General features: G+C 43.7%; 1 protein-coding gene across 1 annotated transcript in view; it reads right to left on the bottom strand.

Annotated features, from left to right (window-relative positions):
* The window catches only part of LOC126108378 (autophagy-related protein 9A), a 167,451-nt gene that overhangs the window by 119,536 nt on the left and 21,131 nt on the right, over positions 1 to 26,784 (bottom strand). Inside the window, exons 3-4 of the mRNA XM_049913591.1 lie at positions 25,215 to 25,392; positions 2,580 to 2,784 (exon numbers count right to left, since the gene is read on the bottom strand). Coding sequence (XP_049769548.1) covers positions 2,580 to 2,784; positions 25,215 to 25,392 — 383 coding nt within the window. The remainder of the gene's footprint in view (positions 1 to 2,579; positions 2,785 to 25,214; positions 25,393 to 26,784) is intronic.

Genomic DNA, 26,784 nt, shown 5'->3' with positions numbered 1-26,784 from the left:
CAGCTACGGAGAAATGCAGAGAGAGTTGTGGCAAAAGTGGAAGTTGTTGCTGCATGGGGGAACAAACCAAGCGCCCGTATCCTACTGGCAGAAGTAAAGCTGTGAGTACCGGGCGTGAGTCGTGCTTCGGTAGCTCAGATGGTAGAGCACTTGCCCGCAAAAGGCAAAGGTCCCGAGTTCGAGTCTTGGTCGGGCACACAGTTTTAATCTGCCAGGAAGTTTCATATCAGCACTCACTCCGCTGCAGAGTGAAAATCTCATTCTGGAGTCAGTCCATGATGGTGAAAACTGCTCGCCGCCACGCTGTTGAGAAAGTCACTAACATCTTCTTTCACCTCTCAGTTGGAGCTGAATCGCTGGGACCACAATTAACACTGACAGGTACTGTGAGACCCAGAAAAAACTCAAACGGGCAATTCAGAACCAGCGAAGAGGAATGTTGAGCAAGGGCGTACACATTCTCCATGACAACACTCGCCCTCACATCAGTCGGTAAACCGTTGCTCTCCTGTGACAGTTTCAGTGGAACATAATCACCCACCCACCCACCCTATAGTCCTGACTTGGCGCCCAGTGACTATCATCTTTTCCCTGGGTTAAAAGAACATTTGGCCAGAAAGCGATTCAGCTCCGATGACGAGGTGAAAGAAGAGGTTCATAACTTTCTGAACGGCATGGCGGCAAGCTGGTATGACACGGGCATACAAAAACTGCCACAGTGTCTACAAAAATACATCGACAGTAATGGCGATTATGTCGAAAAACAGCTAAATGTTCAAGCTGTAAATTGATGTAAACCATTGTAGAAATAAACTGGTCTATGTACTTTTACAAAAATAGGAGACCTTTCTTTTGGGATTACCCTCATAGAACTACCATGTTTCTTCACTGCAAGTGAAGTTTTCATCAATGGTATTGCAGATATTTTTGTATTCCATAAGGACAGAGTTTCCAAGCTCAACCACAAAAGCACTCAAGTTATTTGCAACCTCATATCTTTGCGAAGGTGGGTGTTTGGCAGTGACTGTCGAAAAAACCTAGTGCAATTCAAGAAATGAGGGTAGCTGTATCTAATTTGGTGCCAAGATTTGACAAGTTGTGTAACAAGCAGCAAGATCGAGTGTCACACCAAGGTGAGTAGTACTTTATTCATAACTCTTTTTTTATCAATTATTTCTGTTCTTACAACGTATCCTACAGGGGAGCAGCAGGGATACCATGAACTTAGCAAGTCTGCAAACAATGGCAATAAACCAATTAACATTTCAGGCACAAAGGGTTGTAAAGCAGTGGGGGAAGGGGGGGCAGATGTCTTATTAACTGATGTCATCAAACTGAATCAACATTTTTAAAAGTGTATTTCCTGTTTTTATACTTTCAGAAATACCAATCAGCGACAGTTTTTGTTTGAAATTTTTCTTTATAAACAACAGGATTTCCTTGGTGAATTTGATTTTTTCCTTTTTACCTAATTAAGATTTTTTTTAAATTTTCAGTGTCATCTCAACATTATTGGTGCGTGAATAAAAATACCCACTGAGAGAATTTTAAAACTGTATTACCTATCTGGCTGGATACACTGGATTTAATCATTCATGAACGTAACTGCAGATTGTTAAATAAAAAACATGGCATCACTAACTGCAACAGCAATGTTAATAGATATACTTTCCATACACTGATAAAATATGTTTACCTTTTAGGTACAAAAGGTATCTGCATTGAAACATATTTATTGAGCGGACAATAATCCGTCAGACACAACACATTCAAACTCACCAAATTAGTTACATCAAAAATAACAATTCTAGAAGTCTCCTGTCTCTTGGATATATTTGTGTGGACGCCAACGATGGTATGTACAGTCTCTTGAAAATAGGTTGAACACTAATAGAAAGAAGACAAAGGTAATGAAATGTAGTACAATTAAGAACTAATCAGGCAATGCTTAGGGAATCAGATGAGGGTGGCAGGGGGAAAGGGGCAGGGAGAGGAAGATGGGAAAATACACGGAAACAGTCGAAGTGTCCCGCAGATTAGTGATAGCAGGAAAAGTATTTCTTAGAAAGAGAATACAAATTTATGTGTTGGGAAGTGTTTGTGGTGCTACAAGGATGTTGAAGAATAGATGGGCATATCAAATAACTGAGGAGCAACTACGAAATTGAACCGGACAGAAATAAACTTTTGGCATAACTTTATTAAAATAACAGATTGATTGACAGAACATATTCTGAGGCACCAACATTTAATCAGTTTTGGCGTCAAGAGTGTAGAGGGAGACAAAGAGATGGATAAAGCAAGAAGATTCAAATGAATGCATGATGTAATAGCTATGGAGAAATGAAGAGGTGAGCACAATATAGACTGGAACGGAGAGCTGCATCAAACAAGTCTTCCGAACAACAACAACAACAACTACTACTACTACTACAACTGAATCCACAGCTATGGATCTCAGACAAGATTAACATGGAAAAATTAACAAATGCATGGCCTCACAACTCTAGCAATAATTCTGACAGTGTTAAAAAGTAAACAAACAGAGAGGAGGGAGCCCCCATGCCCCTGGAACTCACATCAGGGATGCGCAGGGCGCTGTTGAAGAAGGCCTTGATGTCCCAGAACTGGACCAGGTGGTAGGCCACCTTGACGGCACGCAGCAGCCAGAAGACGCCCGCGACGAAGAGGCAGAGCCACGTGACGGGCGCGACTTGCGCCACGCACTCCCCGCCCACCACGACCGCGTCCGGCAGCGATACCTTGGTCGCGTTGCTCTTTCCCCTGGAAAAGTACGGCCAGGGTTATCATCTTCATCTTCTGCCTCCCTGTCTAGCTTTTAATGACATTCATCTCAAACTACTTCAGTCAGTGTACCAATTACCTCAATGACGATATACTGTACTCGTTACAATCCTGTTCTATCTTAATTTCTTCTGAGACTGTCTGTTGTAATATTCATGTTCTCGTGCTAAACAAATAAAACAACTGAAATTTTAAATAGTCTGTGCTTTGGTTACTGATCGAGGGGAATTGTAAATCGTATAACGTGTCGTCCCACCAGGCAAGTCTCCCCTGCCTGAGGGTCCTGGGTGACTTGCTTGAACTCTGCCCCTTTTCCTAAACCTCACCAGTCCTCTTCCTTCACCTTCAACCCTTCTGCCAGGAGGAGGAGCCTCTGCCTCCGAAAGCAAGCAAACTGTAATATCTCTCGTACGTGTGTTCTCCTGCCACCACTTGGTGAGTAGCCTTTTAATCCACTCAGTTACTTATACTCAGAATAGGGAAAGCTATTTTCAAAGCCCATACTTAGACTGTAATATTCATTGTTGAAATATACTGTTGTCCACGTCTGTTCACTGCAGAAATGCTGTTGTCTTCACTTTTGAAAAAAAAACGCCGAGTCGTGTTTTTCAATTTATGAAGAGTAACTTCTTGAAATTATGAAATTGGACACTGAAGAGTAACTTCTTGAAATTATGAAATTGGACACATCTTAACTGATTACTTATCCATTTATTCGAGCCAACTAAATGCCATTTACAAATTGTTTCTGTCGACTAACATTAACAACCACTGAACTGCCCTCATAGTCAGATTCACGGTCATTTGTATGATTACAGGACAGTACAATACTCCTAAATTCGACAACTTTATTTTACCTAATTACAAACTCAAATATTTTACTACATATTACTAAAATTGTGATTTTATCAATGACATTTTGTGTTTATTGTCAATTGGCATACAATCCACAATTCTCCCACGCAACATTAAATAATGAACAATAAATGTGAAATGCGGTCACCATATATTACAATCTCGATTCAGTGTATAGAATAGAAAACTGAAAGCTACGTACTCTACATCCCGATACCAAATTGGAGGCTATTGTACGACAATGTCTATAACCTGACTTTAGCCTAAAAAATGCACTGCTCCGACTCCAGTAATCGCAGGAATTTTTGCCCCCTGTGCTTACTCTGTCTGCGAGATGATCTGCAATTTGTGAGCAACAGGTCGGTACAGATACAAGACTATTTCAGTCAAAAATAATCTGCTCAGCTCTCTTTTCAGCAGGCCGACAGATGTGTTAACCCAGACTAGTCGTGGCACAGCAGATCCTCCACAGACCCCACACGAGCCTGGCTACTGCTGCTCATATTTCGTCCAGGTCACATTTAATGCTGTACTCTGTGTTCCCAGCCAGGCTGTTCCAGACTCCTACTATAAGCACGTGGTCTCTACTTATAACCGCATCACACAAATTAAAATGTATAAAAAAATTCATTTAACACTTGTACATTACTAGAATTCAGGATATCAACATTTATTTAGACATAATATAATGAAATATAGCAATTAAAACAAATGCCTGGCTCCAGCTTCAGAAATACATGCTGTTTTATACCACTGACATACATATTTATTCAAGCAGCAATATATACTAGAAATAATTCTTTCTTTTTCGAGTGTTTATCCCATCTAATACGGGGTCTGCTTTTTCAGGATTCGGCAAACTTTATTTTATTACTAACTGCCCACGCACTTCACACGGTTTTTATTTTTATTTGTTTCCTGCAATCTTTCCAGACCACTGAAGAACATGGAAAAAATTAACATTCAAAAAACTGCAAAAACATTAGTATGCCAGATTAAAAAGTACTCTCGTATGCTCAAAAATATTCTCCAGTAGTCTTACATCCACTACGTATTCCGTTTAAAGTACGGCAGTAAAGAAATTCAAAAGCCTGCTGCTAGCTTTGTTATCGGGAGGTTCAGTCAAGGAGCGAGTGTTATGGAGAGGCTTTGTGAACTGAAATAGGAATGTATGGAGGAAACACGTTGATTACCAAACACTTTTGAGAAAGATTAGAGAACAGGAATTTCCAGATAACGGCAGAACAATTCTACCGACACCAACACACACACACTTTTGTATGGGCCTCTAAGGCAAGACAAGAGAAATAAGGACTCTTTCAGAGGCATTTAACAGTGGTTTCTCCTTGCTGCATTTGCAAATGAATAACAAAGGAAGTTACTGGTAGTGGTACACACCACTCTGTGTCTTACACCATACGGGTGCTTGCAGAGTACATATGTATACATAGATGAAGTAAGGTACTGAAATCTTATGACCCGAGTATTGAACAATACAGTTGTCATATTATTTAATTCTTGTCATACGCAACAATTATATGTGTATGTGAATGTAAGTCAGTGAAAAGCTCTCAGGTCCCCAGCCAGATGGCAGCATCAAAATACTGCGAGATTTCTGATGATGTGTCGCGATATGCCGATGCTGTGATATTTATACTAGTTCACCTGCTGGTGTACAGCCCAGCCAGTGGGGAGGGGCGAGGCTGCAGTGGTGGGGTTGGCGGGAGCTCCGTGTGTGCATTCCGGCTGCATCTGGCGAGTCTGACGGTGCCAGGTTCCATGCCACACTTAGTCAGTATCCTCCATCTCCATTTACACGACTGTCACGAATCCATATTTTGACGATTCATCCGTGACACTGTCCCGATAGTCAGTCGCTCGGCAAAGCACCTCGGTGTTCCAAAAGTCAAAGGTGTGGTGTTTCTCGAAGCTAAGTTCTGCTGTTGCTGATTTTTCTGTCGGTCCCAGTTGCACGTGCTTGAAGCACTCCTCGCAGCATTTTGAAATACAGTGCCGTGTTTGCCCAGTGTACTGCCGGCCACACTCACGAGCAATGCCATCGACTCCTGGTATGTTCACTATTGGTGGTTCTTAAGCACAGCCAATCTTTTGTCTTCAGTGGTGGTCACAAGACAGTTTTTGTGCCATCTTTTGAGTTGTTGTTGTTGTGGTCTTCAGTCCTGAGACTGGTTTGATGCAGCTCTCCATGCTACTCTATCCTGTGCAAGCCTCTTCATATCCCAGTACCTACTGCAACATACATCCTTCTGAATCTCTTGGTCTCCCTCTATGATTCTTACCCTCCACGCTGCCCTCCAATACTAAGTTGGTGATCCCTTGATGCCTCAGAACATGTCCTACCAACCGATCCATTCTTCTAGTCAAGTTGTGCCACAAACTTCTCTTCTCCCCAATCCTATTCAATACTTCCTCACTAGTTACGTGATCTACCCATCTAATCTTCAGCATCCTTCTGTAGCACCACATTTCATTTCAAAAGCTTCTATTCTCTTCTTGTTCAAACTAGTTATCGTCCATGTTTCACTTCCATACATGGCTACACTCCATACAAATACTTTCAGAAATGACTTCCTGACACTTAAATCTATGCTCGATGTTAACAAATTTCTCTTCTTCGGAAACGCTTTCCTTGACATTGCCAATCAACATTTTATATCCTCTCTACTTCGACCATCATCAGTTATTTTGCTCCCCAAATAACAAAACTCCCTTACTACTTTAAGTGTCTCATTTCCTAATTTAATTCCCTCAGCATCACCTGACTTAATTCGACTACATTCCATTATCCTTGTTTTGCTTTTCTTGATGTTCATCTTATATCCTCCTTTCAAGACACTGTCCATTCCATTCAACAGAATTTGAAAGAGAGTATTCCAGTCAACATTGTCAAAAGCTTTCTCTAAGTCTACAAATGCTAGAAACGTAGGTCTGCCTTTCCTTAATCTTTCTTCTAAGATAAGTCATAGGGTCAATATTGCCTCACATGTTCCGATATTTCTACGGAGTAGTGAGTAGCGTCACAATTTTGGCTGACAGCAATCCCAAGTACTGCAGGAAAGTAAATGTCTCTTCTTCCTCTTCTCAGTTTCCACCATTTTGTCGCTTCTCGAATCTCCTACTAGCGTGTGCTTTCCCGCAGAATATTTCCTGCAGATGTCACAGTTCTGTCCGGAGGCTTATCGGAGAAGACGTGGGCCATACGTGCCTCGGTTGTCGGCACTGTTCACCGTTGCACTGGAGGGAGGCAGCTCGTCGTGTGCAGGTACGAGTCTCATACCTACTGGAGGCAGTGAAGAAGTGGCCGTACCCCGGGGCGCCGGCACGCCCGAGCCTGTACCGACTGCAGAAAATCGACAATGGGGGGGCGGGCTGCCTCTGGGGCAGATACCGGACACCTTCAATTCACACAATTACAGACTGGCCAAATATTTTGCTACACTTTTAAAACCCCTTGTGGGGCACTGTTGTCATCACGTTAAGAACTCAGCCAATTATTTGAAAATACTCGAGGAGACGCAATTACAAAGCGATGATGTGCTCGTGACTTTTGATGTTACAGCACTATTCACAAAAGCACCTCTACGAGACTCCTCAGCACTTCTGTCTCAATGTTCTGAGCCGCAAATATGAGGGTGGTTTGAAAAGTTCTCGGAATCACCACAGGGAGGTCAGTGGTTGCGCAACCAGTTGCTCATGTGATATTCATTGGGCTGTTGCCTGTAAACATGTGCCACGTCAGTGCTCTCTGAAGAGAAATGTGGGGCAGTGACGTGGCTCCGTTGTCGTTCCCGCACAGCTGTTTTTCAAAGACGGAAAAAGTCGAGATTCCAGCAGTGATTATGTACTTCGTAAATAAAGGTATGAAAGCAAAGGACATTTGTGCCGATTTCCAGAATACACTGGGGGGGACTGCTCCGTCATATTCAACTGCTGCCAAGTGGACAAATGAATTTAAATTTGGTCAGGAGAGCTTATACGATGATCCGCACAGTGGTCAGCCGAGTTGTATCACTACTCTAGAAATCATTGCAAAAGTACATAGAATGGTCACAGAGGATCGCCAATTGAAAGTGTGTGAAATTGCTCACGCTTGCCAAATGTCATCTGAAAGGGTATATCTCATTGTAACTGAAGAATTAGAAATGAAAAAATCATCTGCAAGATGGGTGCCATGACTCTTGGCAGTGGATCAAAAATGCACATGAATGGACATATTCGAACAATGTTTGGCCTGTTGAGGAGAAACAAACAAGGTTTTTGGTGCCAGTTTGAGACCACAGTTTAAACTTGGGTGCACTACTATACCCAAGAGACGAAACAACAGTCAAAGCAGTGGAAAGATGCTGTTTCTCTGCCACCAAAGAAAGCAAAGACAATTCCTTCAGCAGGAAAGATCATGGCATCAGTGTTCTGGGATAGGAAGAGAGATTCTGTTCGTAGATTATTTTCCCCTAGGAAAACAATTACTGGAGAATACTGTGCTAACCTCCTGAACAAATTGCATCAAAAATACGTGAAAAAGCATGGAAGCAAGTAATCTTCCATCAAAACAATGAGCACCTGCACACACATGCCGTCACCAGGACAAAATTACATGAACTAAAGTACGAATTGTTCCCACACCCACCTTATACATCAGATATGGCTCCGTCAGACTTGCATCTCTTCGAAAAACTAAGAATTTTTCTTGGCGGATGAAGATTCACTTCAAACAAAACAATCGATAGCCGGAGTTGACAACTATTTTGCAGGCATGGAGGAAACTCATTTTTGAGGTGGGATTAAGGCACTGGAACATCGTTGGAAAAGTGCATGGAAAAATAAAAAAGTCTCAGTGACGTAATTACTTTTTTTCTATTCTGTTCAGAAACCACACTCGTACAACACACAGAGGCTCTAAAGGACACTGAGAAATTGGAGCGTATGACACAATTACGCACATGTGGATAAGAAAGAGCAGGGAGAGTGGAACTCACTGCAGTTCACACAGATGGGAGGAGGAGCACAAGGAACGTTCGCATGCAGCAGACGTCCACAAGCCTCGCAGGCAGCAGTAGCAGTGCAACGGTAAGACGTATATCCAACTTCATATACCTAAAGCATCTCGTAGGAGGAGGAACATAGGATTTCACGTCACACCGATAGACTGTCACCTTGACCTTCTCATGCAACGTATCACCCTCAAAAGGCAAGACGAAGGCCTCAGTAGCAACTCTAGTTTTCCCTCGAACCCCTACGGACACGACAGATGAAATGCACACCCCGTCACTAAGTTGGCCCGCAGCTCATCGTCAGATTTCAAAAGAAGATCACGGTGAAAGACGACACCCCAGGCCACACTGAGACCTTCGTGAGGAGTGACAGTCCCGGGAGTGTCACTCAACTTTTCACGAAAGAGCAGCACCAGTGACTGGGCAGGAGATTACATTTTGATCTGGAGTGAATTGCTCTTCACCTTAGAGATGGCTGCAACTTCTCTAATATTTTTCTTCACTGCATTCCACAAAAAATTCAGGTTTTGTGGCCAGAAAGGTGTCCCTGTCGGGCTCGATACAGATCAATATCGGGGGAAAGATTTTGTTGTCTAGTCCCGCATTCCTCCCACAGTACGGCAAGGGAAGGGAATGCATTGGGATTGTATTTTGTTGCATTGTATGAGCCCTTTCCTTTGGAAGAGACTGCTGGGGCCGTGTGCCCACCAGCAGTTTAAGTCACTCCACGTGTGAATTATCTGTCACACTGCCACCCACTCTGACAAAGGGCTCTCCCGTGGTTGTCACCCAGCCGCAGCAACCTCGCCAGTATTCTGTCGTCGGGAGTCCCCGTGCCCCAGTCACGACGGGCACATACTCCACGGCACACGCGGGGAGTGCGCAGTGCGGGCACCGACAGTGCGATCCCCGTGTGGTCGGGGGGCTACCACTGTGCACGTACTTGACGAACCCATACTCCCCTCCACCACGATACGATGGCTACTGTGCTGGGTTTCGGACGTACTACGACAGAGTGAAGGGTGCCAGGGTGGAAAGGCACAGAGGTGGAGTATCCACCACGGCTGGTGACCTTCCCTGTAAAATTTGGAAAAGATGGCAGGTCAAAGCCAATAATCGATAGTGTATAATCGTTAATGAAAGGTGAATGGAAGGTGACTGTAGAGCTGGGGGTGAAAACAGAAATTGAGACCAGAACTGTAAACGAAGTCAAGGAAGGGTCTGCACCGGAAAACATCTGACAGAACGTCAGAGGAGGTAAGAGGTAGTCTAAGTGTAGGCTTGCAGCACAGAAAGAGAAGGTGGTGGTGCTGCAAAGGCTGGGGCCCTACAGTAGTTGAGCACGTACTCACCAAAGAGTGGTGGGGGGGATTTGGAACGACACGTAACGTGCGAGCCAATCTTCCGCGGGTGGGGATTCCCTGCCACTGCTGTATGATCATTTCATTTCTAAACTGCACCACACAGACAAATCGATTGCGATTCCACAAATAGTCATCGGGCAATGAAATTTGCTACATTGTTACCACACATAGCAGTGAACCGATTCGAAAAGGTCGGTCAGCTTCGGACGATGTCGGTCATCGACAGAATCCGGCGGTGTCAGTTGCACTGCGATCAGTCTTCGGGCTACGGCCAGGTGATTTTTGCGGCAGGATCGAACTGGGGAAAACGTGGCAGGAATTTCAGTTAGTGTACACTTGCCGTGCAGAGCAGGGTGTTGTCAGATGACCATGCTCACACTGCACAGAAGCAACTGCTGGAGAACTGTGGGCGACGGTGTGTTTTGTTAAAAAGTGCTTCAATTCCTACTCTGTATTTAGACCTTTTCCATTTGCATTTGTGGCTGATGAGCTGTTTTCCCTGTGTGAAAACCTCATAAGACATATTCCAGCAAAAAACTTAGTGTGTGTGTGTGTGTGTGTGTGTGTGTGTGTGTGTGTGTGTGTGTGTGTGACCAGGGGGAGGGGGAGGGGGGCGGGTCTTTTGACTACAGATTATTAAGAGCATGGCACTTAGCAAATATGCATTTCGCATTTTAACAAATGAAAAAGGCAACGAAACAAAAATGAAACACATGCAAAAAAGTAAGTAAATTGTCTGTTGTTTCAAAAGCAATCCCCATACTGTTAATACATTTATCCTGCAGTGGGGCAAGACAGTCAGTGCATCTGTGAAAATGTTTTTGGTTGTCTACAGAACCCGAACTGTACAAACAGGTACAACTCTTCATCCAAAGCAAATCAATGGCCACAAATGCCTTTCATTTTGTAAACCATACTAAAATGCATAATTTGGCTGAAAGTGCACATTCGTACGTCCATATTCAGGCCCGAACCTGATATTAAGGTTTTCAGTGTGGTTTCCATGCTGCAAATTTTCTTGGAGTACCAGTACTGCATTATCTCATGTTTCATTCTATGTTATGGCATAATGCCATGCATGCCAGAAGATAAAAACCATGCACTTGGAATTCAGCAAACAGTTCACACATACCATTAGTGTTTCAAATAAATTGACTGTCTCTGGAGAAAAGATGAATAAAAGAAAATTTTTTTTTTAGAAAATTCCCAAAAATAACTTTATTGTTCTACAAGAAAATTAATGCCTGACTGCCAAAAACCAGGAAATAAAATAAAATCAGAAAACTAAAACTAATAACTAATTTTGCCTTTCATAACTATGTGAATGTACAGGGCTATTACAAATGATTGAAGCGATTTCATAAATTCACTGTAGCTCCATTCACTGACATATGGTCACGACACACTACAGATACGTAGAAAAACTCATCAACTTTTGTTCGGCTGAAGCCGCACTTCAGGTTTCTGCCGTCAGAGCGCTCGAGAGCGCAGTGAGACAAAATGGCGACAGGAGCCGAGAAAGTGTATGTCGTGCTTGAAATGCACTCACATCAGTCAGTCATAACAGTGCAACGACACTTCAGGACGAAGTTCAACAAAGATCCACCTACTGCTAACTCCATTCGGCAATGGTATGCGCAGTTTAAAGCTTCTGGATGCCTCGGTAAGGGGAAATCAACGGGTCGGCCTACAGTGAGCGAAGAAACGGTTGAACGCGTGTGGGCAAGTTTCACGCGTATCCCGCGGAAAATTTGCTCATGCCACAACTGGAGACCAACAGCGCCGACTTCATCTTTCAACAGGATGGTGCTCCACCGCACTTCCATCATGACGTTCGGCATTTCTTAAACAGGAGATTGGAAAACCGATGGTTCTGTCGTGGTGGAGATCATGATCAGCAATTCATGTCATGGCCTCCACGCTCTCCCGGCTTAACCCCATGCGATTTCTTTCTGTGGGGTTATGTGAAAGATTCAGTGTTTGAACCTCCTCTACCGAGAAACGTGCCAGAACTGCAAGCTCGCATCAACGATGCTTTCGAACTCATTGATGGGGACATGCAGCGCCGAGTGTGGGAGGAACTTGATTATCGGCTTGATGTCTGCCGAGTCACTAAAGGGGCACATATCGAACATTTGTGAATGCCTAAAAAAACTTTTTGAGTTTTTGTACGTGTGTGCAAAGCATATTGAAAATATCTCAAATAATAAAGTTATTGTAGAGCTGTTAAATCGCTTCAATCATTTGTAATAACCCTGTATTTTAATTCACTTGATAGCTCCTGGACATAAAAATGCATTTTTCTTTCATTTGATGTAAGAGTAAACAAAGAGGAAACAGCAAAATCAATAAACGTCAACACGAGTTATGTGGAGACTAACCCCTCCCCACTACAACCCTGACTGCTCTGCGCATGTGCAAATCTGGCAGCTTGGGTGCGACAGAAAAATTTTTCCAGGTAGCATCTGGCTGCTTGTTGCTACTGCTGATAAGTGTAGCCCAAAGCGAGAGACTATCGCTCATACATGACTCAACTGCATATGTGCGTGACCTGGTGGCAACTACTCAAACAAACCTAACGTAAGCCATTGTGACATCACGCAAATTGGAAGCTGTTTGTTGTTATGAAGTATTGTGTAGTCTTCATCCCAAAGCCTGCGACACATTTTGTTGTTGGCAGGCACTTGCGTGAGCACTGTATTTTACTGTCGTAAATAGGGTGTTTCATTTGCAATGTGAGTTTTAATTTTGGTTTTTTTTCCTCTCGTTTATGTTTCACTGGGGCAGTATTATTCTGCAGTAGCCGGCTGAAGTAAAATTCTTTGTCAGAATATCAGTTTTTACCACTGAAAACTACAAAAATTTAACTGAAAAGTAGAACAATGAAAAATTTACTGAATTCCAAATTTCACAGTTTTCTCCCAGATGGAAAAAATTCCAGGTTACTGGTTTCCCCAGTTGTCCTGGAGTGTACACACAGAATTGAAAACCCTGTGTTGCCACAGGGAGTCCTGATAGAGGGCAAGGAGCTCTGCAGTAAATATTGAGCAATGTTCTGGAAGCTGATACTGCAAATGGTCAGTGCCAATGACGAAGGCACACCCAACACCACGGTCAGTCTGAGAGCAATCAGTGTACACAAAGGTACTATTGCTAAGTCCCGTGCAAAGATCAAGAAACTTACAGTGACAGATTGAATCTGGAGTAGTTTGCTTAAGAAGCAAATGAAATTCAAGATGAACACAGTCCGCCGCGTGAAGCCAAGGTGGTGAAGGGTTCAAAACCATTGGGAAAGTGGCAGGTAGTGTGAAGTTAAGGTGCCAGAGTACCAGCTGAAAGGGAACTCCAGGATGTGACAGGTAAGGGGAACGTATCCCGTACTGGCAGTCAAAGGAGTCATCAAAGCAAGAGGCAAAGGATGGGTAGCCGGGCGTGGCAGACAAACGGCATGCGTATCCACTGAGGAGGACATCGTGCTGGTACAACAATGGTAATTCAGCAGCTTCTGCATACAGACTCACAACCGATGATTGGCACATTGCTGAAGATGCCACTCAAGGAGAAAAATCCATAGAGAACTGCAATAGATTGCAAAATTGTAAACGAACAGGGAGTTAGAGATGCCTGGTGGAAGATAGGCCATATCGATGTTAATGGCTGTAACAAAGAGGGCAATACTCAAGATGGAACCCAGAGGCACGCCGTTTTCCTGGATAAAGGTGTCCGACACAGCGCAACCCACACATATCTTGAAAACTGTCTTTAAAATTCCTGCACGAAATGGAGCAAGCGGCCTGGGAAGCCCCACGTATAGAGAGTACGGAGGATACCAGTCCTCCAGCAGGTATCTTCAGCTTTCTCCAAATAAAAGAATATGGCCACAGTCCGATATTTCCACAGAAGACCATTCACGACACGGGTTGACAATGTGACAAGATCATCAACTGCAGAACGGTGGGCTCGAAATCCACACTGTGCAGTGGTAAGTAGATTGCGAGACTCGAGCCACCACACTAGCCAGGCAGGAATCATATGTTCCATCACCTTGCAAACACAGCTGGTATGAGAAATGAGCCAGTAGCTACAATGAAGATATTACCCTTACCGGGTTTAGGTGTTGCTATCGGTGGCTTCGTGCCAGTGTCCGGAAAATGCGCCATCTGCCCAGATGCGATTGTACGTACGAAGGAGAAAGTGCTTGCTCACAAGAGAAAGGTGCGGCAACATCTGAATGTTAACATCATCCGCCCCTGGGGCTGAAGTTCGGGACGAAGTGAGAACAGGATGCAGGTACCTCCTAGTAAAGGCAGCACTGTACCATTAACGATTCTGTGAGGAGAAGGGCATCACCTGAGCTGCCTAGACACGTTTTCGATGGGGGTGATAGTGGGTGGAACTCTAAAGCTGCGCAAAATAGTAGCCTAGGGTGTTGGAGATAGTAGTAGGGTCCACAATAACATCATCTGCTAGGGTCAGGCTGGAAGTTGGGGAACAGACCTGGGTGCCAGAGAGCCGTCAGGGGTTGGCCCACACAACGGAAGAGAGAGTGGAATTGTTTTTATATATATATATATATATATATATATAGATGATGAGACTTACCCAACAAAAGCGCTGGCAGGTCGATAGACACACAAACATACACACAAAATTCTAGCTTTCGCAACCAACGGTTGCCTCGTCAGGAAAGAGGGAAGGAGAAGGAAAGACAAAAGGATATGGGATTTAAGGGAGAGGGTAAGGAGTCATTCCAATCCCGGGAGCGGAAAGACTTACCTTAGGGGGAAAAATGGACAGGTATACACTCGCACACACACACATATCCATCCGCATATACACAGACACAAGCAGACATTTGTAAAGGCAAAGAGTTTAGGCAGAGATGTCAGTCGGGACGGAAGTACAGAGGCAAAGATGATGTTGAAAGACAGGTGAGGTATGAGCGGCGGCAGATTGAAATTAGAAATTAGCGGAGATTGAGGCCTGGCGGATAGCGAGAAGAGAGGATATGCTGAAGGGCAAGTTCCCATCTCCGGAGTTCTGACAGGTTGGTGTTAGTGGGAAGTATCCAGATAACCCGGACGGTGTAACACTGTGCCAAGATGTGCTGGCCGTGCACCAAGGCATGTTTAGCCACAGGGTGATCCTCATTACCAACAAACACTGTCTGCCTGTGTCCATTCATGCGAATGGACAGTCTGTTCGCATGAATGGACACAGGCAGACAGTGTTTGTTGGTAATGAGGATCACCCTGTGGCTAAACATGCCTTGGTGCACGGCCAGCACATCTTGGCACAGTGTTACACCGTCCGGGTTATCTGGATACTTCCCACTAACACCAACCTGTCAGAACTCCGGAGATGGGAACTTGCCCTTCAGCATATCCTCTCTTCTCGCTATCCGCCAGGCCTCAATCTCCGCTAATTTCTAATTTCAATCTGCCGCCGCTCATACCTCACCTGTCTTTCAACATCATCTTTGCCTCTGTACTTCCGTCCCGACTGACATCTCTGCCCAAACTCTTTGCCTTTACAAATGTCTGCTTGTGTCTGTGTATATGCGGATGGATATGTGTGTGTGTGCGAGTGTATACCTGTCCTTTTTTCCCCCTAAGGTAAGTCTTTCCGCTCCCGGGATTGGAATGACTCCTTCCAGAATAATAAGTTGGGAAGCAGAATTAGGACAAATTACACAGGAAGAAATGGAAAAAGCTGTGAAGAAGATGAATGGGGGAAAGCCCCAGGACCTGATGAAGTATCAGTGGACATGATAAGAGCAGCAGGTCCAGTGGGAATGCAGTGGCTGTATAGAGTACTATCAAACGTGTGGAGAAATAGTAAAATACCTGACGACTGGAGAACAGGAGACATTGTTCCCATCTTCAAGAAAGGCAATAAAAGACTTTGTAAAAACTACAGAGGAATAACCCTCATGAGTCATACAGCCAAGATTTTTGAAAGAATTTTACTAAATCGAATAAGTGAAAAGATAGAAAAGGAGCTGAGTGAAGAACAGCATGGGTTTAGGAAAGGAAGGAGCACGATCGACCTGATATTTTCTATCCGTCAACTGATGGAAAAAAGTTGGGAGTATAACAAAAGGGTGATAATGGTTTTTATAGACATAGAAAAGGCATATGACTCAGTTGACAGGGAAAGACTCTGGGAAGAGCTGAAGAAGATAGATATAGAAGATGGATACATTAATGTACAATGTACAATGTACAGAGGCCACAATTGTAGAATTGGAACACCATTGGGGAACTCTGAATACTTCGAAATAAGACAAGGACTTAAGCAAGGAAGTATTCTATCTCTTGCGCTTTTTAATGTTGTGATGGAGGGAATGAATAGGGCAGTTAAAGATATAGTAAAAGAAAAAGACAAAATGATGATTTTTGCAGATGATATGGTAATATGGGGTGATAAAGAGGTAGATGTACAGTTACAGGTTGATGTGTGGAAGGAAATAATGGAAAGGTATGGATTAAAAATAAATAAAGATAAGAGTGAAGTAATGGTATTTGGAAGAGAGAAAGGAATCAATAGAAATATTACCTTGAATGGAGAACCCCTCAAAATGGTAGAAAGTTTCACTTATTTAGGGAGTGAAATATCTAGGGATGGAAGAATAACTAACGAAATTAATAGGAGGTTACAGAAGGGAGGCAATTTCTACCAATCAATAAAACATCTGATTTGGAACAATGAAGTTTCAGAAAGAGCAAAACTCCTTATGTATAAGAATTATTACATCCCTATTGTCACCTATGGTGGAGAAACATGGACAAGACAGAAAGGGACTGGAGCAGACTGCAAGCAGGGGAAATGAAATTTCTCACAGCAGTTAAGGGAAAAACAAGAATGGACAGAGTAAGAAATGTAGAGATTAGAAAGGACCTCAAACAAAAAAGTATGAGAGAAGAAATTGAAAGAAAGAGTTTAAGATGGTATGGGCATGTTAAGAGGATGCATGGGCAGAGACTCCCCAAAATTATGGAAGAACTAAAGATGGATGGGAAAAGACCTAGAGGGCGCCCAAGAACACGGTGGAAAATGGGAGTGAGAATATCTGTTGAAAGGAGAGGTGTGACCTGGCAGCAAGTGGAGGAAGAAAAGTGGTGGGAGGACCGAGCCAAATGGAGAGGGCTCGTCAGCACCCAGACCCGGCAGTAGCTGGAGTGGGATTCGGATATAGATAGATATAGATAGAATTTTTTTTTTCTGTTCTGAAGACTGCGACAACATTGTGCACGCATATGTTTGTAACAAATGTAGTTTGTCACGGTAGGATGACGGTTAAAAATGCAGATAGCAAGTACCCACACAGGAATCGTGTCATGACATGCCCCGTCCACCAAGAGACCGGGACACGGTGCCACAGAGAGGAAGTGCGAGGAAGGGAACATTCTGCGGCTGTAAGGATATTCTACCTGGTCATCACAACTGGGGAAATGTTGTTTGTTAGAGGTCACCATGGAGGAGTACAGCCTCCAGTCAGCACTAGAAAGCTGTCAGTCGGGTTTACATGTAGGTGGGCGAGGAGTCGGCAAACGGATAGCACACAGGAAACAGTCACTCAAGTACGTGTTGGAGACAATGGACCACACGAAACGACGGGCAAGCTGGGCAGTGCAGAATGATAGGTCCAAATGGAAATAGGTGTGTGTGGACTCTGAAGGGACACAGGTGCTGCAGACGAGGTCGAGTCAATTGATGTCGGCCAAGAGGGCGCATCTCAGATAGGTTCTGGAAGAGCACCAAAGGGAGTGGTGTGCATTAAAGCCACTGAACAGCAGAAAGGTGTGAGGAAGTTGACCAATAAGCCACAGAAAGTCTGCCCTGGTGACACTGAAAGATGGAGGGATGTAGGCATTCCGAACAGGAAGGGTGAAGTGAGGAAGGAAAATCCAGACTGCAACAGCTCGCAGCTGGGTGTTCGACGAGACAGTCCGATTTCCCGGAGGCAGAAACCGAAGAGTCGCAGTGATTCCAAGAGCAGCCACAACTACTCCTCGTCAGATCTAATGTTGCGAAGATTCCCCCGGAGAAGAGTCACAGTGGGGTACAGGGAGGAGGGAACAAGCGAAGGGCAATCCACGTAGGCAGCTGCCGAGTGCCAGCCTTCAAATATTCTTTGCTACAAGGCACAAAGGCTGGAGGATTCTGTCCCACGAAATCTACAAAGGCGACGGCATTTCCCCTGGTTCAACCTGCAGATTCCGGGGGAAAAAAATATAAGGCAGTGCGCACTGGCAAAAGCGAGGTCAGCCAGGTGAGTGGCGATACCACAGAAGAGGATCTCCGAGTCGGAGAAGTAGAAGACTGTTTGCCTTTATTCGATTTCTTAGAGTCTTTATGGGCAGCACGTGAAGACTCAGACGGTTGTCGACCAGAGAGACATAAGAGGTCTTCGCTGGAATATTTCTATTGTCCTTTCTGGCCTGCTGGCTGTGTTGCAGGTGATTTCACTGCTGGGGATGAGGATTTAGTGGCTCTAGGAGAAGGAGACAAGGATGCTACCACGATTTTACAAGTGCAGTGCCAAACTGGAGGTCGCAAGTCTGCACAGCTGTGTCCTCCGTGGAGCGACGTGTAGCAAGAACGGTACTGTAAGTGCCGGGTGGTAAAACGGAGGGCTTTCGACTAGCCGACAACTTGCGAGCGATAGGGTAAGGTACTTTCTCCTTCACCCAAATCTCCCAAATGGCCCGCAAGAAACACGGGACACTCACAGGACGAGGCAGCACAGTCTCGGTTATAATTGATACAGCGGGGAGAATTTGGTCGGCAACTGCCTCTTGAGTATCCCTACCACAAGCAGCGCAATAGGCAGTACTTCTAAAGGACATCCGAGTGTGGCTCTCGACACTGGAAGCAACGCACCGGGTTTAGAACGAACGGTCGGACAGTGACCACTTCGTAGCCCGATTTGATATTCGACGGAAGCACTACTCGATCAGAAGAAAGAAAGAGAGTGCACATGGGAACTGAGGTGGCATCAACTGTTTTCATCACCCAGTGGACTGCAGTGACGCCCTTATTAGAATTGTAAGTCTGAATTTCTTCCTCGGTCAGACTGTCAGGCAGCTGAGTATAAATAACACCACACAAAGACTTCTGGGGCTCAACACAAACAGGGTAGCCGTGGAGGAGAGGAGCTGTAAGCAGTTGTCGGGCTCTAAAAACACTATCCGTTTCCGACGGTAAAGTCCCATTGCGTAAATGAGAGCAAGGTGGCGGACAGTGTCTTTGAATCCATAGCCTCATCCCGTTTCACTTTAGTAGACAAACACCGAAATGAAGAGGAGTGGCTCACTGCAAAAAAAGTCCCCCACAATTACCAGCATCTCCGACAGTGGTCTCCTTCCAACTGGAGGGCCCCTCGGAGGCGGGAGGGGGGGGGGGGGGGGGGGCTTCACCTGCCTCAGGCGATTGTTCACACCTCAGGTAACACCCCACGAATACATGAAAGAGGGACCGATTGGCACTTTGGGAAGTTAGCAGCTCAGGCAATCATCCCTCCCTGGCCTGGTCTGCCCCAGGGGATACGTACATACTCTACCTGTCGAGCCAGGACTGGGAATTATGCATTACCCAGTCACCTGTTATACATCAAACGTATAACCCCTTCAGCAGTGACCAAAGAGGAAGAAGAAACTGAGAAACGGAGAGGACCCTCAAATGTCGAAATGGAGGAAGCGTACGATGTCAGGCTATTAAAACCTCAGAACACATCAGGAAAAATATCCCAGACATATTCCCCAATAGAGGGGAAAAGACTAGCACGAGGATGAACATGCAGCACGGAAAGGGAATGGCTGCTGCAAAGGCTGGGGCCCCGTGGTAGCTAAGCACTAACATGCCAAAGAGTGGTGAGCTCTCTAGGAGGAGAGGATGGGGGAAGGTGGGGGCTGTGCGGTGGAGAGGCAACGGAATCTTGCCATCCGTCAATGCTCCTGGGCGTTTGGACTCAATGGCACATTTCAATTTTTGAAAAGTGCCTCTTAATTGTGGCAGTGTGTTCCAGAAAGCCAAGGAGCAGCAGGCCGTTGCAGTCGGAGAAAAATGTCATTGCGATTTTGCATCATTTTGACTATACACTGGAAATTTCGTCAGGAATCCCATGCACATCCACTGTTCAGTCCCAATCTCTCCCTGTGTGATTTCCACATTTCTGGAGCCCTGAAGAAAGACATTCCCGGCCATCTTTGCTTCAGACGAAGAGGTGCATGCCTGGCTACCACCACAAACATTCTTTTGTGAAGACACTGACTGTGTCTTGTCACAGTGGCACGTATGTATGAACACTTAAGGGGATTACTGTTGAAAAAATATACAATTTACTTACTTTTTTCATCTGCCTCAGTTCCATGTTACTGCCCCTTACATATAGCTGCTGTTTATCTGCTGTTACTAGCTTGAGTTATCCACCACCCAACAAAATCAGCAAAGCTACCAATGTTCCTCCATCACAGAAGTGGACATACTCCCTGGTAGCATACAGAAGTTCCACGGCTCCGTGACATCTTTACGAAATAATTTCGCAAACTTACTAACGTACCACGTGACCTACAGGTAACTACTGATGATGATGATGATAGAGGACGTCATCAAAAACTTGAGATAGCATACCAATTTGACACAGCGAGAAAAACATTTATTTATCAAAGAATGTTGCCACAACAAATTACGTTCTGATTATCATCTCATATTGTATCTTAACTTCAAATTATCCAAGTAAGTCAAATTTTAAGCACTCCCACAGTCATGTTTGCCTATTTCAGGATGGCACGACACATCTGGCGATGTGGCCTCAGACTGAGTGCCACTGAATTTAAAATCTTATGTAGTTATGAACTGTACCTGAATAAAGAAAAAAATCTGGGACAGAATTACAACGATTTAACAGGAGAGATTGCTACTCATCACACACAGAAAACACTGAGCACGATGTTTCATCAGTTAACATACCTAACTGCAAACTAACAGCAGAAAGGGTATTGCACAATAGTCAAAGATTTTCTTAAATAGGTAGTTAAAGATATTAACAAGAGAGGCAAATAGTTAATAATGAGATTAATGACATTCCTGGGGTGGAATGAAGGCAGTTGGATTGTGAAAAAAAGGAGAGAGACCAGGACATTATATTGTCCCAATACAAATGGATAAATACAGGGTGTACATAAAGTGTGGGAACATTTTCAATTATTTATTGCACAAGAACCAAACATTGTACACATATCACACATACGTCATTTAGAAGAGAAACCCTGTAAGTCTTTTTCCACGTATACCACCACAGCGTAGTTTGGCAATTTGCCGATAGTCAGCGCTAGTCGCAAACGTGGCGAGTTCAGGTGCGGAGCAAGCTTTCTGTGTGTCAGCAAAAACAAGTGTCTACATCTGTTTGACAGATGTTCAGAACCAAGTACGGTAAGAAGCCACCGACAAGGAAGGTCATTTACTGCTGGCACAACAAACTCGTTATGACGGGTTGCTTGTGCCCGGTAAAGAGAAGCTGACGTCCCAATGTCAGTTTGAAGTGAATGTGGAGCGCGTACGAGAGACATTCGTAATGAGTCCAAAGATATCGGTGCGTCGTGCATCCCGTGTTTGTAAAAAAAGCTTTCAGAGTTTCTCTTCAAAATGCAATGTGTATGCCATCTGTACAATGTTTAGTTCTTGTGCAATAAATAATTTAAAGTGTTCCTGGATTTTATGTACACCCTGTATTTGTTTAATGCAAAATTAGTACCATAGTATAAACTTTCTAAAAGTTACTATAGCTTAAAATATGGAAACAGGAGACAGGTTTCTGAGCACAGTAGAAGATTAATTGGGTAACCTGCACAGCCCTGTGGTGTTACACACCATGCCAGAGGAGAGAGATGTAGTTCTGCATACCCTTACTGAATAACAGTAATTGCACGCGAAAACCGTAAAACAAGTTATCATCGAGGAGAGCACAAATATTGTGCCCATTTCTTATTTTATTTACACACGGAGGAGTAGGCTGAAGGGCGACGCGTGTTTTTGAGACGGAAGGTGAATGCAGTAGTTTCGTGAGAGGAAGCAGTGGCACGAATGTGAGTGCAGAAGCTCCCAGCATTGCCACCCTACTCTGGAGGAGCACCGAGGCCTCGAGTTATGACATCCACCCAGACAAATGAAGTTTTAATGAATGGTCATTCCGATTCATTATTTCCATAGCCTTCATGTCGGATGTTACATATTGATAGAAATTTGGTTCTATTCAGTTGATGTCGATGGACAATACGTGGCTTTTTATATGAAAGGTGTTTGTACATTATTTAAGAAAATTTGAAGCCCCAGTGTAATTTCCTTACAGCAATAGCTACAATTGAGGGAAGGAAGTCTGTTACAGCCATACACAAGGCCACAGCGGAGCAAAAAGAGGTAACAGACAACAGCACTAAATCTTAACCAATTAAATCGTGTTTGACAAAACTGGAACACGACAAGCCATCTGAAACGGAGAATATGTTGAAAATTGAATAACTTGTGTTTGCAGAAAAAAACAAAATTTATAGACGTCAAAATTGTGTGTCACAGGAGAGGTGCGCAAGCAAGAAGGTGGGTGCACAACACATTCTATACAGAGAAGTTTCTAAGAGAAAAAGATCATCATCATTGAAAGTTTTCAGTTTCATACAAATAAAAAATATATCAAGACACTATCCATTTCTTTCAGCTGCTCTTCCAAGTCCTTTGCTGTCTCTCACAGAATTATAATGCCATTGGCAAATCTCAAAGACTTTATTTCTTCTCCCTGAACGTTAACTCCACCTTCAAATTTTTTTCTTGTTTCCTTTACTATTTGCTCAGTGTACAGATGGAATAACGTTGGCAATAAGCTACAATGCTATCTCATTCCCTTGTCAACCACTGCTTCCTTTTCGTGTCCCTCGACCCATAACTACTGTCTGGTTTCTGAGCAATTTGTAAATAGCCTTTCGCTTCCTGTATTTTACCCCTGCCACCATTAGAATTAAAGGAAGAGTATTCCAGTCAACATTGTCAAAAGCTTTCCCCAAGCCCACAAATGCTATAAATCCAGGTTTGTCTTTCTACGCTATTTTCTAAGGCAAGTCACAGGGCCAGTACTGCCTCATGTGTTGCTACATTTATCTAGAATCCAAACTGATCTTCCCTGAGGTCACCTTGTAGCAGTTTTTTCATTATTCTGTAAAGAGACAAATTGGTCTGGGGAAAAAACCGTTAGTAGGGCAAGTTTGGTACTTTTATGGCTTTAAGTTGGCATCACTGGGTTAAGCCCTGATCAGCTGATGTATCAACATTGTTTTGTTTATAACCTCAAAAATACATTTCGAGATGGCAAGTCTGCTTCGAACTTCCACATTAGTTGAACAACGTTCTGTTATTCATTTTTTACTTGCTGAAGGCGAGAAACTAGTGAATATATACTGTAGAATGTATAAAGTTTATGGTGAAGGTTGTATGAATTGTGCAAATTTTTACAAGTGGGTGGAGGAATTCAAAACTGGTCGTGACTCAGTGACTGACGAACACCGTTCTGGCTGACCAGTTGGAGTTTCAAACTCCCTCACTTGAAAGTCGAGTTGATGACCTTATTTGTGCCGACTGCAGTGCGACTGTGGAAATGATAGTTGACAAGGTTCGAGTTAGTACTGGTACAGTTCATAACAATATCTATAACAAGCTGAAGTACCGCAGAACACGTGCAAGATGGGTCCCAAAGGAGTTGGCGCAGCTACACAAGGAAACAAGGTTGAGAGTGTGCAGAGCTAAAGCAACATTATGAAACAGGAGGTGAACATTTCCTGAACAAAATTTTAACTTGTGGTGAAACTTGGGTTCACTATTATGAACCAGAATTTGATTTCCATTTGCTTGGTGCACTGAAGGAGGCATCACATGGGAAGAGGTTCCAGGACAAGGAGGACATGAAAAAGTTTGTGGGAAATTGGTTCAAACATCAGGATAAAGAGTTCTTTGCAGCTGGAATAAAAAAAGCTTGTAGCCCGTTGGAATGGAGTGGAAGCACACCAACTCACCTGTCAAGAAAAAATTCAAAACCCAAGCATCAGCAGGAAAAGTCATGTTGACAGTGTTTTTGGATACTGAAGGTCCAGTTTTTTTGTGATTATCTGGACGTACAGCATACAATGAACACCAATACTGCTCGGATTTGTTTTTAAACAAGGTGAAGCCAGCCAGAGACATGTCGTGGATCTCAGAGGAGAGGTGCGATTCTCCAGCAAGACAACACACGTCCTCATATTGCTCAACAAACCTGTGAAACCAACAACAAAATGGGCAGGGAAGTACTGCCTCATCCCTATTACAGTCCTTATTTAGCACATAGTGATTTCCATTTACTTCATGCACAGAAGGAGGCATTACATTGCAAGAGGTTCCAGGACAACGAGGATGTGAAAACATTTGTGGGAAATTGGCTCAAACATCAGGATAAAGAGTTCTTTGCAGCCAGAATAAAAAAAGCTTGTAGCCCGTTGGAACAAGTGCATAAATGTTCAAGGGGATTATGTTGAAAAGTAGAAAAAGTATTGCTTTGTAAAAATAAATGCTTTTTTTCTCCGGACCAATTTGTCTCTTTACTTATTGAATGACCCTCATATTTTGCAACCGTGACTCAAAAAACTGATAATTTGATACTTTTTACACCTGCTAGCAACTGCTGCTTCCTTTGGAATTGGAATTATAATATTCTTCTCAAAGTCTGAGGGTATTTCACCTGTCTCGTACACCTTGCACACCAGAAGGAAAAGTTCTGTCACAGCTGGGTCTTACAAGGCTATCAACATCTCTCATGGAATGTCGTACACTTCCGGGACATTGTTTCAACCTGGGTCTTTCAGTGCACTGTCAAATTACTCTCACAATATTGTAACTCCCATCTCGCATTCATCTGTATCCTCTTCCACTTCTATAGTATTGCCTTCAAGTACATCTCCCTCGTATACAACTTCTGCTTTACGACACCAATAATGCCGAATAACCTCACTGCTGTCACAAAAATTGACAATAAATCCCGAAGTGCACGCTGCAGTCTGTCGCTACCAGGTGGAGCATGAAGTTGCCCTCGCCACTGTGTAGCAAACCCCCAGCTGTCGCCTTACGCGCACTCCAATGTAATGAAGGTGCCGTGTACCTGAAGAGCACGGGGTAGTCTACGCAGTGCAGCAGGAAGGTGGCGAAGCCGGCGACGAAGACGAACTGGCCCAGCTCGAGCAGCTCCTGCAGCATCATGCAGGCGAAGCCGTGCTTCTGGTGGTAGTGGTACATGCGCGTGAAGAACGCGTCCAGGTCCTCCACGTGGTTCCAGCGTGCTGCGACAGAACGGAACAGAATGCAATCTGCACTGTAATAGGACACCACATGGACAATTATCCGATCGAAACACCGGTACCTCGTCAGTAAGTCCAGTCGAATGGCTAAACGGGTACAGGGGATCAGACAAACATGTAAACACACACACACACACACACACACACACACACACACACACACACACACACAAAAACATTACCGTGCCTAATACGGCATAGGAAACCCTTCGGCTTTCACAACAGCTTCCAGTCATCTCCAAATGGGTAAATACACCTCCCGCGCAGTTTCTGAGGGAATCTTATACTACAATTCCCGCAAAATTGTGGCAAGTTCAGATAATGATGATCGAGGTGGATCTTTCTCTCTGCAGGAAACTGTAGAGGCTCAGTAATATTGTAACAATATGAATCAAGATAGATGTGACGGAACTTGAATAGCGTATTTGCCTCTATTGGTTACGGTAGAGAGATAGATCTTTTGGTCACGTCTGTATATTTATATATAATATTGCACAAATAAAGGCTGGGCGAGTGTAAAGCTATAGTTAAAAATGCATGCCGCACGATTTGTTACAATTTGGTCGGTCATAACAATAATAACAAGCTTTTGAATACAATTAAAATATAATTGTGATACCTGTTTAGTGTTATTGTAAATATTATGTAGTAAATTAATGAGTAAGGTAGTCGATCCTATAAGAAGAGGTAAAATTGGGCATATTCAGGTGTTTTGCTTTATATCGACGAAGCCGATGATACGGCGTCATTTTTTCGTTTACTCTTACAAAAAAAACAAGTAAAGAAGTGGTAATTGTGTGTTGTGAAAAAATATAGGGGCGAGTTTTAAATAACTACGGTATATGATTAGAGTAACAAAAGGACATTTAGTTACACGAAATTGTGGATAGCCAAGTGTGGTCGTTAAAATGAGTACACCTACAGGGCGGTCAATTCCAGGATAAATCTATACGCATCTCACGAGGGACACGGTATCGAGACTTTTTTTTTTAATTATATCGCGGAGAGCTGGCTCCAATTTATGAAAAGGAGAAAAAAGTTAACTTCTACGCAAACCCTTAATAATTGCGGACCGGAGAGAAAAGTGTGTAATTGTCTTACACCTAACAAACATTCTTGGAGGGCAGTGGCTAAACTAGAAGAGTCAATTAAAAAATACTGTATCATTATCATTTACTGTTGGTGTCGAGCAGCCAAAACTGTTCATCAAAGGGTTTTGATGGAACTTGGGAGTTAGGGTTGAGGCACTCTCATATACTCCACATCAGAACGTTGCGATTCGAAACCGGTAATGGTTTCCTTTGAATAAAGGAACTCAAAGTAAATTTGTGGCTGGTTGCTGTCCTAACACCATCAACGTTTCTTATCATTGGA

Source organism: Schistocerca cancellata, chromosome 11, assembly GCF_023864275.1.
Source record: "Schistocerca cancellata isolate TAMUIC-IGC-003103 chromosome 11, iqSchCanc2.1, whole genome shotgun sequence".
Lineage (NCBI taxonomy): Eukaryota > Metazoa > Arthropoda > Insecta > Orthoptera > Acrididae > Schistocerca > Schistocerca cancellata.
This window is presented reverse-complemented; position numbering and strand designations above follow the sequence as displayed.